We start from the raw sequence: 18,500 nt of genomic DNA on the forward strand, positions 1-18,500 counted from the left end.
TACTAAACAGATTTTAGTCGTTTATATGACACTGAGTTTAAATCAATTCTGAGAAAGAGCTCAAGAAGAAAAAATATTAGATATATTCGAAAAATTTAATTCTTCTTTTTCTGATGACTTAGTGACATATTTTTATAGTAATTAACTATTGTGAGACATGTTAATTAAATAAAAACTGTAGGCTGCACGACGTTGCCGCATCTGCGCACGCTGCTTATAATGAAGAGTCCCTCTCTGACTCGGAACTAGTAGAGGTTTTCTCCATTCATGTAAATGAGTAATGAGTGAGTATCTGTGATTGTTAGTTGATTTAGTGACAGTTAAACAATGGTCATAAAATACCGAATATTTTTACATGAATTCTTTGGATTTGAAGTAAAGCATTTTGTAATATAAGGGCTAAACAAGCAACCTAACATTTTAAAAATAAGTTACAGTAGTAATAACGAGTGTGTTTGACAACCGTTAAAGTGGAATGCTCCTTTTTACCTCCTATTAGAGATTATTTTCCAGTAATTCATACAGGAACGCAAAGTCATACTCAAAAGCTAGTATAACCCACAGTTCATAATGTTTTTTTTAAAGAAATTCTTGTTGTGAGTCCCAATTCCCAATATATTGCATTGTTTATTCCATGCACATATTTTGTTTCTTATAAAAATTTTGGGTACTTGTGTGTAAGTTACGAATATTTTATTGGCCAATATGTTTGTAATTTAATATTATCGAAAACTTTTTTGCGTCATATACGTTTGAGGTCATTGCTACATTGTGTCTGTATTGTTGAACTTGGATTACGAAATTGAAGATGTAATATTTTGTACTTTGTTGGGCGAAAATGTTTATAAGCGAATCTTATGAATCAACTCCAGTTTTCTATATTACTCTATCCGTTGTCTCTTCTGAGTGACAGCAAAAGGATAGAAGAACATAAAAATGTAATTCGTCATAAACGAAATAACAGTCACTATCTATGTATACATACATACATAGCACTTTTTGGCTAACTATTTGGGCCTTTTTCGCTCAATTTTCGTATATTTAACCAAGGTGATAAAAAATATGTGGTTTAAATTATGTCATAAAAGGTATCTCCATACGATATAATAGTGATCAGCAAACATCAATTTAATATCTCTATTATGACGTGTCTTTACAAAATATGTGACATACGGATAAAATATTGTGTTTATCATTTCAACAGAATAGGGACCTAAGAAAAATTTAAATTCCATATGGGCAAAGCTGTAGACGGATAACTAGTCCAATATATTAAATACATACGTGTCATTGGCTGTATTTTAAATGTGTTCTATATGTATATGATGATGCGGATTTGAGGAAAAGTCCTAGGAATACCCTAGTAGACTTTTCCTCAAATCCGCACGTGTATAGAAATCAAAATAATGTCCGGTGTTTACTCACTTCCATGTTCTTGGACTTGACAATAAATGACCTGTCGCTATGCTAATGTGAGAAGGATTTTGAAGTCATATTAGATGTGTTTATTTACTTAACTTGGTCCGTAATAATTGCAAAGTACAATATGTATAATTTTTGGGATTACCAATTTTTTTAATGTGTGTAGCAAAATGCTTTTCATGAATATAAGTCCCTAGCGTGGCTTGAAACTAGGCTTCTTATTGAACAGTTACATGAGTTAGCTGAAACTATTTTTTTTAAATCATTCCAATTCATTTCTTAAAAAAAGTATTGCTCTTTCACATTTCTCTGCAGTAGCATAAATGCAGTCCCTGTAGCATGAGATATAACTCTGATTTTTAATAGAAGCGATTTATGAGTATGCTATATACATTTCATAGACGAACCCTCTAGACAAGTCACTGTTAGTAAGAAACTAGTTTTTCTATTTCATATAGATAAAAAGTACCTACTACTTCGAGATATGATAGCCATGATCAATATATATCTGATTTTTGCTCAGAGAGCTTTGACACCTGTTACTTATAACTTAAGGAACATAATCATTAATCTCTAGAAACTCTAATAAATAAACCTAGTGATCTTAATATTGATATCTGAAAATGATCTCTATACCATTTACATTAACGCAGTATTTTATTTGTTTTATGTACATATAATTAAAATTGAAGAATATATTCTAAAATATAAGATTAGCCAATATTACGTGAGTGATGTCAATACTTTTCTCTTATTGAATATTCATGACTTTACTTTCTAGACAGAATCAGATAAGAATGATTTCTTATCTCAAATTATCTAAAAGATAAAATAAATCTCCAGTCATCTTTATTATTATCAAAATGGAACTTGATCTCTAGAAATTTGAAAAATGGCACGTACCTACCAAACGTTTATCTATTTTATTTACCTACATTTCAGTACACGAAACGGAATTGAACATTATCTTATGTTGTTTGAACCTACATCGATTCCACTTTTACGATTACTTAGGACTTTGAGGACGTAACTGTGAAAAATCATTTAACTTTCCAATTTCTGTAATTTTCGTAACATGAAGTAAGGAAACACCAGCCAATCTCCATGAGACTGCTGTCTATGTTGTCCTAATCTATGTTGTATGTATCAGTCAAAAAAATATTTCAAATAAAGTGAAACCTTTTGATGCATCGTTCACCGGGCTTACAGAAGTCTGGAGCGTATATACTCGTAGTTCTTTATTGATTACCATTAGGAAAGGTCTGTGTTAAGGGAAGAAAAATGAGAAGGCAAGAAAATGAAAAAAGATTTCCTTATAAAAACGTTTATTATGAATACTGTGTTGCTTGTCTGCTATAAATTAGACTAAGGGTAATAAGTACTCAACGCGTCACGACTCTGCGGGCTGTTGTGTTTCTGGTGTCGACGTCTCCTTCGCACTTAACGCGGCTCGTTGCTCAGCTGTGCAATATTCTGTAATAACAGGATACATCTTATTTGACTGATATTATAAATGCGAAAGTTTGTGTATCAATCACGTCAAAATGGCTGAAGGGATCACGATATTTGGAACGGGGGTAGATTATGGTCTTGAATAACACATAGGCCACTTTTCATCCCACGAAAACGCGAGTGACGCCGAGAGCAGAAGCTAGTTACATAATACATATTACACAAAATAATTGTTCACTAATGGGTTATGAGTTTCCTCTGAGTAAAAGTGGCTTGCTATAATTTCCACATTTGGTCAAGTAGGTTTACTAGGTTCAGGTTTGTTGAGAGCGCTGATGCCTGGTCCCTATCAATAGTGGCTTAATCGGTTAATCAACTCTTAGTAAGTTTGTAGTCACAAAATGAAATGTATTTTACTCGTTTCTCACCACATGGCACATTTTATCTCTAGTCTAGTAAACTAAAACAGAATACTTACGCATTTTACTAGGTTCCCATCCGATGTATTCGCCAGTCCGTTGGTTCTCTGCTTGTAGCCACTCGTATAGAGGCCTGAAGTACTCCAGAAGTCCATCAGCCTTCATACTTCTCTGGCCGGTGAGGACTTCCATCGCATCAGGCCAAGGCTTTGAGGAACCCATCTTGAGCATATTACTGTGATACAAAAATAATGTTATTGGTTAATTATGTCTGATGTAACAAAAGATTTAGGTGTATATAAACACACAGGTGTTTGCAATACCTGCTTTAAATAAATAGATAAATTAAAGTGTGGGAGAGCAATGCATCGCCACGAATGGGCCGGCTTGACCAGAGTGATGCCACAGCCTCATAGAATACCGACGTGAAACAACGCTTGCGCTGTGTTTCGTTCTATGAGTGAGGTTACCGGAGACCGATTTGCCCTGCTTCCCAATCTTTTTCTATTCTTAATCTATTCCTGATTCCCCAACAAAAAATCCTAACAACAAAAGGTCGGCAACACACTTGTAACGCTTCTATTGTTTCGGGTGATCGAACTGCTTGTTTCCAGCCTTATACCATAAAAAATCGAAGTAAACAAAACAGTATTCTTATAGAATTCAAATTGACTTTATTACTATTATCTTCAGCACCTCTCAACAAACTTACGCGAAAGTATTTCCAGCGGCGACGCTCTGGTAGATGTCGCAGTCTACGAGCTTCTTGTTGAGGTCCTCAGGAACGTACTCCCCAGCCAGCTGGCAGAGGGCGCGGTGGAACTGGAACTGGATTATGAAGGACACGTAGTATCTGGAAAGAGAAAGAAAGAAGTTACGAGACTGGTCATTAGAATGAAAACGAATGTGCCATGTTGATCGATAACATGTTGAATAATACACCTGGGGTAAGGGCGTTTTCCATCAGATATGCGCTATACTACCTTGCTACTGTGGATCCATTTGACCACACATAGCTTAACATTGGTGGAAACAAACACAGCTAAGGTATGTTTTTTATATAGAAAGATACGTGCTGTGGATGCGTGCTATGGATGGCTTCCCTACAATCGATACTTTGCATACTCGAGCTGCGCATCTTCCTCGCACATCTCTGGTGGATGGGTACGCTAAATGTCCATTTAGTTGTTTCTTGGCGTTCGATTCACAGTGAATACACGAGTTCATAATATTATTAATGATGGTGGTAATATAAAATATGATTATTAAACTTACCTTGCATATTCCACATTAGCTGATACGTGGTACTTAGCAGCCGCATCAAAATCTTCTTCAGTCCTGTTAACAGGTGGTTCCACTCCCTGAAGGGATTCCCTTAGCTTCCAGTACTGACAGTTATAATCCTCAGGAGTAGTAGAGCCTCGGAATACTCCGTAACGGAATAAGTCAAGAGTGTAGGCGAATGGCAGGAATACGATCTTATCTAAGCCCTGAAATTAAGAAAAAGTTTGTTTAAATCAATGTTTCCACAAAATTAAAGCTATTTGGAAAATATTTTAGTTATTGAACATGTCTTTGATAGAAAACTTAACAGACTGCTTCGTCAGTCGAGGGACTGCCTCGTTGGTTGAATGGTCGCAATTGCGACTGCGGTCAAGGGTTCGATTAACAAGTCGGGCAAAGTATTACTGGACTTTTTTCGGATGTTCGGAAATGTCTCAGGAGTCTGGAATCGAGTCCAGTATATAGCAATAGGCTCACCCCCTATTACATGGGACTTATAATACAAATGGAGAAAAGTGGATGTACATTGTATACCAGCATTACGTGCCGTAATTTTTTTTTTTTTTATATTGAATGGGCCGACGTTTGGCCGCTATCTCGCCTGATGGTAAGTGACCACCTCACCTCGCACCTCTGCTTACCCTTTCGGGGATTAAAGGCATACCGTTGCATATATACTTAACAGAGTATTTAAAAATAGTATTGTATCACGACAATATAGAACAAACCATTTTGTAAAGCTGGTTTATTTCAGTCTGTTCATCTTCAGCGTCTCCGGTGGTTAACCCAACTCGTCTGAGATGTTTAGGAGAGGACACTGACAAAGCAATCGTGTCTCCTACAGCTTCATGGAAACCTAAAACATTTATAAATTGGATTAGAATTTATTTAATAAAGTCTTGTCCACCTGTCTATGATAAAAGAACTCGGGCCCAATATGCATTTTTCCCAATCACACCCGTCATATCAATTTCTCCACTTTTAGACTTTACCAATATGTGGAGAATTCTTTGTTTTTTAATAGATGTTTAACCTTTTTTGGAATTATTTGTGGTTAGTGTAGCATATTATATCTTTGTAATAAGTATTATCGACAGTAAAACTAAAACTTATTGTATGACAAGGGTACGGACTCGAGTCCGTGGATATTCAATTATTTTATATAAAAGAAAACCTTTTTTGGAACGTGAAAAGCCAATGAAAAGACCCATTTTTAGCAGATTTTAATGAAAACATGTAGGGCAATAAATCCTTTTGTTAAAAAATCCACACTTCCAAAACAAATTCAAAAATATTATAGGAAACCAATGTGATTAGTAGATTCTATAAATACGTATATATACGTTATAAATGAATCGATTCCAAATGAGAAACCGAGAAGTACAGAATTCTCATATTTTTGAAATGATGGGGAAGAAAGAAAATGTTCACACGCATGTAGAAAGCGATTATTTCCCATATTACAAATTGGTACCTGGATTAGCCCCCTCTCGGAACACGACGGGGAGGTGGCTATACAGCAAGTAATATTGGATATGGCCCATTTCGTGGTGGACTGTTTTAAAGTTTTCTCTGTTGATCGATGTACACATTTTGATCCTGGTATAACAGACAAGCATTAATTACCTGGGTTTGCTCCATCCCGGAAAACGAACGGTTGATGTCTATACTGAAGATAATATTGTATATGTCCCATTTCATGATGCGTGGTTTGAAAGTACTCGTAATCGATTGTTGTGCACTGTTTAATCCTTCAAAATTAAGCCAAATAATAAGGTTAGTGGAAATTTTGAATTTTGATGTGGTGCCACCAAGATTATTGAGTTGATGTAGTTGATAACACATGGATTTTTGGTAAGAAGTAAACAAGTAAGTAGATTCAGATTTTAAGCAATGGAAAATGATACTTTATGGAAGCTCTTAAGCATTTTGTAAGAAGACCCATTATTTGAAAAAGCAATATTATTAAATAAATACAATGAATATTTATGGAAAAACCATATTATTGAAAGCTTTACTTTAAATCTTTGGTGCAAATACGATCCCATGTTCGTATGTTACCTGAAATCTTCACCATCGTAGAAGTCCCAAGCGGACGCATGGCAGACTATTTCCCTATCAGTAGGTTTCTCAATGATGGAGTTCTTCCAGAACTTCGGAGGCATGGCAGTCAGGTTCAAAGACCTGAAGAATTCATCTGACATTTGGAACATTTTCAATGTGGTGTAGTTCTGATCCTTCATAGCCTGTGTGATGTCGATTTCTTTCTTGTCTGGGTAAGGGCGGGTGAATGATTCAACGTTGCTCCAGGTTTGAGCCCACATGTTACCTGGAAAATGTTAATTGTAAATGTAGATCACGATTTAAAAAACTGATTATAAAAAAATGATCATAGATATTTTCTGATCTGCATGGTGGAACAAACCATCAGCTTAACTAATAAACAGACAAATTGGCATATCATACTGCACATCAAGATTAAATTAAAAATTAGTTAAATAAAATTTAGCTTGACCCACTTCTCCAGGGCTGGATAGAAACAAGTTAATGGTGAAGGTGGTGACGACTATTTTCTCAAAGTGTTCACTTAATACTAAGAATTCAGTAAATCTTAAAGTTTTATTCCCTGTAGGAATGAGTTAGCAGCATGCCCGAACCTTGAGCTGCTGAAGCCGCCGAATCAACAACACCTGAGCAAGCTTCATGAAGGAGCGAAACATATGTCGAGTATGGTGCGAGTGATTTGTTGCATGACTTCTGTGTGTATTTTGTGTTGCATCTTTGCTGCGTGAGCATTTATTCATGGGCGGATTTTGCACACCGCATGCTGCAAATACATTCCGACAGCGGAATATTTACCCAGTTCTTAGTGTAGCATGGATCTCCACAAAGTAACGTCTGATTCTAATCTATACGCTCACCTAATAAATGAGCAGGGATGGGTCCTCGAGCAGAGACGACGTGGTCTCCATACTTGTCTCGCAGCCTCTTCCTGACGTACGCGTGCAGCTGCTGATACAGCGGCTTCACATCCTCCCAGATCTTGGCCAGCTGCTGCTCAAAGTTTTCCACCTCGTACTCCGACAGCCACCAGTCAGCTACATTTTTGTAATCTGGAATTCAGAAGCAATATAATAAGACATTATAAAAAAACATTTAAAGTAAAAATGGGTACACTATAATAATAATTATGGTCGAGAGTCTTTTAAAAGATTTAAAAATAGAAGGAGATTCTCAGTTTGGCCTGCATGTCTACGGTTATCCTGCGATTGACTGAACCGGGTTTGATGCAGTTTTCAGATATTGTTTGTTACATCTAGGAGTAGGATTTAGTATGTTAACTGTTAAACGTGATTTATAAAAAATATTATTATAACCTTAGTTTCATTGAAGAATAAAAAAACAATGAGTCTAATGTTAGACTTACATTATATTGCATTACATTGCTTTTTAACTAAAAACTTAAACGCAAATAGAATGCATATTAATTGACAAGTATATAACAATGGCAGCATAATCATTTATTGCATGGCATGTGGCATTAAACAGCAATAATTTTATGGAATTGATAAATTATTCATACATATTTACTTTTAACGTAAATAAGCATAGGTAACGTAAGCACGTTAGCATATCTAATTTCAAAGAATTTTGATTAGAGCTTGAACTAAATAAATTGACTACGTTTTTGCTGTTTCCAACTATAAATTAAATTACATTCAGAAAAAATATAGAAAACTGGTCACAAAATTCCATGAAATTGAATATGACGTCATCATCTTATATACCAGCTTATATACCTGAGGATTCTCAGAATCAATATAATACATAGTTAAAATTTATTGATTCATGTAATATAATGTGAATATAAGGAAAAAGTTTTTAAATTTTTATATTGCATAATTTGTGCGTAAACATTTTGAATAAAACTTATGTTAATTTAGTTTTGTGAATATCAAATTATTGAGAACGTAGGACTTTTATAGAAATAGAGTTCCTTTCTTCTACATTCTTCGTCCAAAACTTTTTTAAATGTAAGTATATTTCTAGAAACCAAAGAAGAAATATTTTAGACCTAATTAACTAACAATAAAGTATTATTCCAATCGCGAACTCTAAATTGCTATAATCTAATATATTTCTATCAAAAATGCAATTTCCTCCTTAAATACCAATAAAATAAAGTTGAAAATCTATTACACAAATTTGAACAGGTGTACCTGCCAGCATCTCTACCTATTAATTCTCTTGAATCTCCTTACCATTAAGTTTAGCAGCCTCATTGTACAAGCGAACGTATTCTGTGAAGTTGTGTCGAGCCTTCGCTCCAGCCTCCTTGTGCCACTCCACCCAAAGGTGCTTCAGCTCTTCAGGGTCCTGACTCTTCGCGAACAGTTCTGTGATTTCTGTAATAGTTTATGCGTTTATGAGATTATTTTTATACATATTTAAACTTTGACTATGTTTCTTTTCCATTATTTTTAAGCTAGAAATACAGAGTGCTATTTTATCTGTTCTGTGTGTCTGTTCCCAATAAACTTAAATGTTACTAAACAGATTATTATCAGACAGCAGTTGCATATTGGTGTATAATTCATGAAGGTTTGAGTACTGCAAAATATGAAGCTGTCATTTCCCACTTCCTTCATTATGTTAATACATAATTTTAGGAACTCAATAAATATTATGTCCAATACTGATTTGGTTTATTATTTCCGAAGACTGTCTCGTAAGCTACATTATCTCACCTGGTTCCAAAGACAAATTGCATTTAGTGCGATCCTTGTAATCGCAGATCTTGGCGGTTGCGTAGTTGGACTCCATGCCAGCGACCAACTGCATCAACTGTTTGTACTTCTCATCAGGTAACGCTGACACTCCCAGCTGGCTGTATTTCTTGAACATCCTCCGAAGAGTGAAGTCTTGGAAGTCCTGCCACCGGTACATCTTCGTCTCCTCCCACGCTCGTTTCTCTTGTTGGGACTGTTCTATGCGGACTTGGATCTGGAATTATTTTATAGAAATTGTATGAGAAACCATTCCTTTCTATTATACAGATATAGTTTGGCTTTATTCGAACAGTTTACGTGTGTTAACCGTGTATTTCAACCTACATATTTAGTATGTTTTTTTTTAACTTAGCCCCACACTAGGATTTCCTGCTGTGTCGTGGGTGCGTTAACAAACATACAAGTTCTAATATACATAACACCCAGACCCGACACAATAATTTGTGGATCACACAAAGAATTATTCCGTGTGGGAATCGACCCCGATACACGTCGCGTGGCAACCAGTAGCCCAACCACCACGCCAATCGTGCAGTATATGTCAACTTAACGTTTTTATTTCTAAAAGTCTGTAATTAATCTAGATCAAAATGAATTCTTATTGACACAGATTTGTTGGTTTGGACAAAAAATTCAATTAATTTTTATTTGCCTTTTTAATATCGGCTACCGAACGTTGTCGAAGAAGTGGGTCACTCACTTTCTCTTATTGTTTATATTACTGGAAATACCGGTTGCCTGATTATCAACTTGTGGATTGTGGATGCTAGCGGTGTTGTGATGCGATGGATTCCTTTTTATATACGCCATAGCTAAATTCGGTTTTAATGTAAAACCAAGATACAGATCTAGCTGTTAATTTTTTTAAGACATTTCCAACTCTGTGACTAGCATTGAAGAACGACTTTAATTTTCTTAAGGGTATTCGCAGTGTAAATGTCGCATATAGGCATATAGGAAAACACTTTTCGCCAGTTATTACTAAGTTCCATGTAACAGAATCAGCCTATTGCCATACCATGGAGCTTTATTCCAACCTACATACTATAATGCTAAGGCGATTAAGAATAATCAAAATACATATTTGCTATTGTTCCAAGAACCAACGTACCCATTTCTCCTCATTTTCCTTCGTTATATTAGAATAGTAGTCCCACTCGTAGATGCCGACTTTGTTCTTCCTTTGGCCTGTGGCCTTGTCGAGTTGGAAGATGTACTCCCGACCCTCGAGCTCCAAGGCCTCAAGGTCAGGGTCACGGCCTTGAGTGGCGACCACGAAGACCGCCACTATGGCCGCCACCAGCAACGCTCCTCCCCCGACTTTTAACATCGTCTGTGAAAACAGAAATGGTACAATTTTAATCACATATTATAATTAAAATAAATTTACATCACCACATTTGTTACCATCCCTCGCGGGTATCGTAAGAATTCCCTTTAACGTTACACCTTTGGAGGAGACTGCAGCACTTTCCTATTACCCTTCTTAAACGATGTCCAACTAGCCTACTAAGCAAGAACCAAGCTACTTCAAATGTGGGAGAGTCATGCTTCAGGATGAATCGACTGAAGTGATAACACAACCTTGCAGAAAACTGACGTGAAACAACGCTTGCGCTGTATTTCGTCGTGTGATTGAGGTTACCGGAGGCCCAATCACCCCCACTCCTTCTCTTATTTTCTAAATCCCCAAATCCTGATATTTCTAACCCCCGAAAGAACTGGCAACGCACTTGTAACGCCTCTGGTGTTTCAGGTATCTATGAGCGGCGCTGATTGCTTGCTTACCATCAAGTGATCCGTCCGCTCGTATACCGACTTATCTCATGACAAAAAAATATTAGAAGTCCTCTTATGCAGAGAAGGCCCATAGCCAGTGGACTGTCACGAGCGATGATATGATCCAACTCATCATCATCATCAGCCGAGAGACGTCCACTGCTGAACAAAGGCCTTCCCCTTAGTAATCCACGTAGAAGGACTATGATCCAACTATGTGGTATAAAATGTAGCCACAAAATGCATACGAGTAAGCTACACGTGGAGTGGATGTATTGTGATACGATCTCGTATTGTCGTCATTAAGAGTATTTACAAGATAATACAACAGTTTATGTTGTACTAGTTTACGACTCGGTTTTATCTAGTAGTTGCTTTATATATCCTGCCTTTCAGAAGATACGAATCTTTACCAATTTAGTTGTAAAAGCTTACGTTACAAACCAACTCAATAAATCTTACGATTCTTTGATTTTTATTAATATGACGAAAAGTCAATATTCCTATTCCAAAATTGAAGTTACTCGACTAATTTCAAGCCACGCCCATAATCTTGTTTCACATTGATTGCGGTTTCGGAAAAATATAGTGCAACGTAATTAATTTCTTATTCAATCATAATTTTACTGTTAGTGCTACACAGCAAGCATCTTCTTTAATTTTACAGAATACTAGCAAACCCGGCGAACTCCGTTTCGCCTCCAATGATTTACCCTGATTTTCTGCTGTTCCCTTGAATTTTTCCTGAATTTTCTTTGCTATAAACATCACGGAGCCCGAGACCTTTCCAATGAATGCAAAATCGTGGAAATCAGTTCGTGCGTTCTGGAGTTATAGCGTCAGGAAGGAAAACCCGACTTATTTTTATATTATAGATTATGATACTGCTTTCTCTTCTCAAGTTGTTAGTTATCTTTAGACCATCTTAAATTAAATCAATATAGGTAACCTAGTGACCAAACCAAAATAATTTATTACATTAAATTATATCCTTGTGAAAGTATTTAATTATAAGTATGTTTTATTATTACGAGTATCTAACGCACGAAGTCATAATCAACTTGCCCCGGCTTTGACTGTTAATAAAAATAATGACATAAATATTAATGACATTATAATTATATGTATTATTCACTTCCTAAGACAAAAAGGATCGGCCTATGTACTAGGTTCTTCGAAACATTGAGTACTATGACCTCCAAAGAAGTCTATATGGTCAGTTACCTATTTCAAACTGATTAATGAATGAAGAAGATTACCTCACGCTGTATTTATTTCAACCTTTATTATTGGCAAAAACAACCCGGAACACACAGGTTAAAGAAGTAGCCGCCACACTTAGTCATTTAGTGGTTTAAATTGATCAGTATTGAGAAGCGACGGGATAAAGTTTTATGAAAATGTAACTGTACCAACCTAACTACAACATTGTAGACTCTGGTCTAGCCTATACAAATTATGCAGTAAAACGTGGTTAATATAATTCGAGTGGTGAATAGATACAGGAGGGGGTGAACAAATATTAGAACATTTTCCCAAAAATGTCACCCAAATCACAGTTTACATTAACTACTGACTACTACTACAGTAGGCAGCGCGTGATCACGTTGCTCATGATGAAGAGTCCCTCTGTGACTCGAAACTACTAGATACCTAGCGGCTCGCCGCTTTTCTGTATCTATTTACCCCGTTTTACGGTATAGTACAGGTTTAAAGTTACCTTTTAGGCTCCGCAAAAATATTTAGTACATGCACAAAATAAAAAAGCAGTTTTGATTTTAAAAATGATTTTTCTAAAGTCTCACGAAATATCTGTTAAAAACTAATCAGAATTTGATTTCACAATTATCAGTAGAAGTCATTAAAAAATTGCGAATTGTAAACAATCAACAAAACTCTCGCAAAATTCTTTTGAAGTATCACATTTGTCAAATCTGTTGATGACAACGTTTATTTTTTTATACACATGATAGATGAGGATGATAAAAACTTAGGAGGTTATAGTCAAAATCATAGAGACGTAAACTTGGATCAAACATTTAATGAAATGAAGCTTAAAGGTACGTCCACAGGCCCGCATCGTACGCATCGCACGCATCACACGCATTCCTTATGACGTCATTAGTACGCATCGCATGGAGGCATTGCTGATGATGCGGTGCGTGCGATGCGGATCAATGGTTGCAGTTGTATGAGTTTCTATACAAGACAAATTGAAATCCATTGCGCGCGGTGCGTGCGATGCGTACGATGCGGGCCTGTGGACGCGTACCTTTACGTATAGGGTGTTGATGTGATGTCGTCATTTCAATGTAACCCATGCATATTGTTTTCGATTGTTTTTATTATTACACTTAGTTGGTACTAAACAATGACAAAAATAAACAAACTCAAACATATCTTATTTCCACGAGACATCCGTTTAGCAACCAATATGTTTTATTTGCAGTTAATTTTGCCACAAAAGATCGCTTTGACCATAAAAACTGCAGGAAATTCCCATACATAAGTATGTAGTGTATAATGTTCATACAATATGTCTGTGGTTCCACCATGAAGCCGGTGTGCGACGGACCGAAACAGTCCTTGACTCATCCATCTTGACACCAGCATTGTCTTTTGCCCAACCGCGGATAATTCATCTACGTCGTATGAATTGTCGCACTTAGGAAGTTTACGCTACTCTCCTTACATAATTGGCTTGTGTTCAGTGAATATACTCTGACGTAAGTTTTGGCTGTTGTTTCTTTCAATATTTTATAAAAGAATATGATATGGCTGAGATGGGAGTACATTTTTCGCTTTTGGTTTTATATATGACTTGCTAATTCCGCGTAAACGTTTAGGTCGTTCTTTTTGGCGCTCGCATCAAGGTCTTTAAATTCATGACCTAACTCAACATTATATGCTTTGAGACCATCAATCAGTACTTTTTTATTAAACCCATCGTTATCGAATACATTTTAACATAGCAGATTAACGAGATGCCATCAATCTATACAAGTTTACGATGTAAAAGAATTTAACTCTCAACTCACTTTTAACAACAAAAAAGATGCAACCGCCCAAGGTAAAGTAGAGCAAGATATTTCCAAGTCTAGTAGTCGAGTTACCTTAGTACCCATTTTCTGGATCAAACGATAATTACCCATGGTATGATGAGAATAAAGTACCAATTCATGTGTACATAGTTGTACAGATAGGACCCTTGGCTATGAGGTTTCAAAACTGGTACCATCTTCCATCGAGCCATCGTGTAGGGTCGGTGACACGGTATATCTTGCATAATTTCGAAATAAAAAAAGTACGGAATGCGATCAGATCAGAGACGGATTTATGTGCAGGCTTTTTGAACTGCAGCCTAGCCTCGAAGATATAAAAGAAAGAAAAGGAAATTTTCATAGGTACCCAATCAAATAGACAAGAGAGAGATAGAATATAAAGTAGTAATGCAATCATTTGATGTGAATAACCCCTAGGTTTATACAAAGTCTCGAAAAAAGCTATTAAAACAATAAAACTAGAATGTACTAGATATTTTTTTGATGACAGGGGGAATCCTTCAAAAGGCGCCTAGATTTTTGGAAAAAAAGCGAGGGAGAGTGGAATTTTTACCTCACTAAAACCTCCCCGATGGCCATCATCTACACCTAAAGGAGGCACCGGGTCCTCTTAGTAGACCAACCCCGGAGCCCACATAACTGGAAAATAGATCTAAATTCTTAACCTAGAATAAAGCACATACGACCTCATACATAGATACTCAAATATATTTGGCATGATTATTATTTTAGACTAGAGGCTTAAAGACTTGGGCCCCTTAGTAGTGCTAGTTCAGGGTCCCACAACATTACAGTCCGACCCTGAACGAATTCAAGGCAACGTCCTTACAATGCCGCTGCATGGAACAGCTGCAAAGTTTTTGCATTCGTAATCGTAATGCGCTTGATCGATTCATCAATTCAACGATGTTAATCGAAACGAGTGGCAATCAATTGGAAATATCGATGATGCCGTTAAATTAGAACTTGTTACGTCCACGTTTAAAAAAAGGTTTTAATTAGTAAACGAGTGTAATGAGTACAGTTTTCGTAGATAAAGATATCACAGACATCATGCCACTCTAATCTGTCTAATTATTCTAATTCAGTATTTAGTAGTTTTGCAATAAAGTTGAAAATCTATTTAGGGATTTTAATTCTTCTTCTCATTCGTTCTCGTTATTACTGAAGGTCGTGTCTAGTCTGGTGCACGCTTCTTTATCTAGAATTTTGATACCTATGTAATTTTAATGGATCAACTGCCGTACTCAGAGACTCGAGTACATTTAATGATTACTTAAACTATTCCTCAGTAAACGATTTTGTGCCGAAAACAATCGCTAAAGACTGGGTGAAATTAATTACACAGAGGCAAGACCGCAGGTTAGATTTCCGCATAAGTTATGTTTTGTTACAAATTATTTTAAACTCCTATATCAGGTTCAATGATCGCAATTAAAGAAGTGATCCGCCTGCGTTCAGCCAATTGAAATAGGTACCTACTAATTACTGTTATGTACCTACCTAACTATCTAAAATTACTGCCAGATGTCCACATACTACGATTTTACTGTTATTTAATAGGCCATATACACGATAATATTACTAAACAGATATACATATACATAGGTACATAGCCCATAATAGAATATCAATTTTGTTTAGGTATGTGAATTTGCGAACATAAAAACATTGTTTTTTTAATATCTACACACTCTATTTACTCTCGGGTATGTTATGATGTTTGAATTTTAATATTTATTTTTTTATTATGATACCCATGTATTAAAGAGTCATAGGAGCCATGTCCATACACATTTGCAAATTCAATGTTGTTTTTTGAATGGCGTGGAATCTAAAGGTAAGCGTCCACAGGCCCGCATCGTACGCAACGCACGCAACGGATTTTAGTTTGTTTTGGATAGAAACTCATGTAGAAATGATGGATGAAAGTAAATTTACGAAAGAAGTATATAAGGCGAATATAAGCGGGACCGTCGGTAGAGGGCGCAACAGACGGACATATAGCGACCAGATTGGCGATATATTATAAAAAGAGCCAAATTAAAAGTACCTTAAACCGACGAGCATGCATGAAAAGACTGATGACTGTGGATGAAGCGCAATAAATATGTAAGGACCGTGGCAATTTGCGTTCCAATGTTTCTGCCTACCCCCATGGGAGACAGGCGTGAGGTTATGTATGTATGTATGTAGAAACTCATACAACTGCCATAACTGGTACTGTATATTTTTTTACAATAATTTAATTTTCAATTACCAAATGTTACGTTGGTGTCATTTTCTAAATTACGCAGTTGCAATAATTAAAATATTTTTCTAATTACAAACAAATTCCATTCCTTTTAACGACGACAATGAATACTTTGAAAAAAGTTAAAATATTTTTGTGGAGCAGTGGAATTTCTGTTTAAAAATAATGTTATTGGAACACAATTTTAATTGTATTAATGCGGTACCTATGTGCTTTAAATAATAAAAATATTTAATAATTAATGGAATTTAAAATAACGTACGTAAAACACATTTTTTAAAATTGGGAAAATACGTCTACAATATAAGTTTTTTCCAGTTGTGTAAAACCCGCAAAAGTGCCAAAAAAGAAGAAAGTTCGCGAGCGGACACAGTGAGTTTTGTATGTCGAGAATTAAATCGAGTTACAAGTGACAGTGGTAGCGGTGTCAGCAAAAAACGAACTAGAAAGAGGGTAGACCGATTTGTCTACTCATAAACATCCACCCGCATTTACTCCAATTTATCCGTGATCATGGCGCTTGCAACAGTGCCGAAATATCGGAAACTCATAAAAATTTAAAAACATGGTAAATATCCCGTGTTAAGTTCCAATACTACGTCTACAATTTTTTCTATAAAAATGAAGGAATCTGTATTTTAAAATAACGATAAAAATGTGCATTTTGAAAACACATCAGTATTAACTTAACCTTGACATGCTTTATTGGTATGGATGATCGAATGACCGCAAAGCAACATTTGAGCACAAGGTTTCTAGTTCTATTCCGGGTTCAAGTTTTTTCAGTAAAAACAACTACAACTAACTATGTATATTGCAAGTATTAGTACGGTAAATAAAGAACACATAATAACGTACTTAGTTGCTGAATCAAGTATAAAATAAAATTATCAATCAACAATGCATATGGCGAACGAACTACTGCTTATATTGTACCGAGACTTATTAACAGTATATCCGCAGAAGTAAAAAAAATGTCTCACACCTAAAAATATAAAATGTAAACTTAAGGAATATTACCTTAGTACTATTTAAGCAAAATTATTGTACCTACTTCCATATTGCAACAATTAAGGCAGATTCCATAGCACGGTTCTAAACCTTAGTGGTTTCTTGGTTGCTATTTGTTATTTATTGTATTATTGTTTTGTGTAAATAATAAATCAAAAAAAAAATATTTAAAAACCAATTTGAACCAACATACTAGGGAATAGGGAATCATAATACCTCCTTAAAATTCCTTGGTCAGTTTTTGAGACTAGAATTTGATTATACATAATCAGTTAGGTATATTCACCTAGTTTCTTTTAAACGGTAAGACTAGTCTAAAACCGTTATTTTGATTTTTAATTCATGAGGAAAATGTAGGTATGTCAACAAACCAATGATTTTTAATGTTTAAAAGAAGACCGGTTTAGTAACGACACAGAAATTATCATTGATCATGATTTTTAAGGGTCGAAAATCATCCAATGTCTTCTCCCACCTTGGACGAGGCGAGAGGGAATGTCAGACTCTTACTGACTAAAAACTACCCCGTTCCTACTCCTGCTTTTCGAGCCGGAGCCCCGGTAACCCGCTAGTCACTGATCATGATTATGTATAATAAATAAAAAATCTGAATATTTAAGCAAAATAAATACGTTATATAGGTACCGTACCGAAATATTAATTTCCTTGCAACTACTTATAAACGTGTCGTACATAATTACATATACATTTAACCATGTAACGTAAATCAAAACACATTTACCCACATTCCGAACAAATGAAACACACATTTTACATTTTTTTAATTGAAGTTTTAAAACAATTAATGTAATTCCGTAAATGATGCGTAAACGAACTAAACCATGTAATCAATTTATGCTGTTTAACTTAAATCACTTTAAACTTACCTTACAATGTAATTGTTTAACTGCAATTTATATTAAAAAGTAAGCATGTAAAACAACTGTTTTAATAGAAAAATGCGAAACTATAAGTGTAATATCAATGAAGCGCGTTATTATTTACAAACAATTTTAACACACATGTA

At 35.6% G+C, this 18,500-nt stretch overlaps 1 protein-coding gene across 4 annotated transcripts in view; it reads right to left on the bottom strand.

The window, feature by feature from the left end:
• Positions 1-2,730: 2,730 nt before the first annotated feature.
• The window catches only part of LOC118268124 (angiotensin-converting enzyme), a 45,010-nt gene continuing 29,240 nt past the window's right edge, over positions 2,731-18,500 (bottom strand). For 3 of the 4 annotated variants that reach the window (XM_050706402.1, XM_050706405.1, XM_050706404.1), the window contains exons 2-12: positions 10,479-10,700; positions 9,326-9,581; positions 8,840-8,983; positions 7,499-7,690; positions 6,639-6,906; positions 6,204-6,328; positions 5,306-5,433; positions 4,569-4,783; positions 4,006-4,146; positions 3,353-3,528; positions 2,731-2,895 (exon numbers count right to left, since the gene is read on the bottom strand). In XM_050706402.1, the coding sequence (XP_050562359.1) occupies positions 2,813-2,895; positions 3,353-3,528; positions 4,006-4,146; positions 4,569-4,783; positions 5,306-5,433; positions 6,204-6,328; positions 6,639-6,906; positions 7,499-7,690; positions 8,840-8,983; positions 9,326-9,581; positions 10,479-10,700 (1,950 nt within the window). In that variant the 3' untranslated portion in view covers positions 2,731-2,812. Of the gene's footprint in view, positions 2,896-3,352; positions 3,529-4,005; positions 4,147-4,568; positions 4,784-5,305; positions 5,434-6,051; positions 6,177-6,203; positions 6,329-6,638; positions 6,907-7,498; positions 7,691-8,839; positions 8,984-9,325; positions 9,582-10,478; positions 10,701-18,500 lie in introns of all 4 variants that reach the window. The other variant, XM_050706403.1, reaches the window with a different exon arrangement.

This window comes from Spodoptera frugiperda, chromosome 29, assembly GCF_023101765.2.
Source record: "Spodoptera frugiperda isolate SF20-4 chromosome 29, AGI-APGP_CSIRO_Sfru_2.0, whole genome shotgun sequence".
NCBI lineage: Eukaryota > Metazoa > Arthropoda > Insecta > Lepidoptera > Noctuidae > Spodoptera > Spodoptera frugiperda.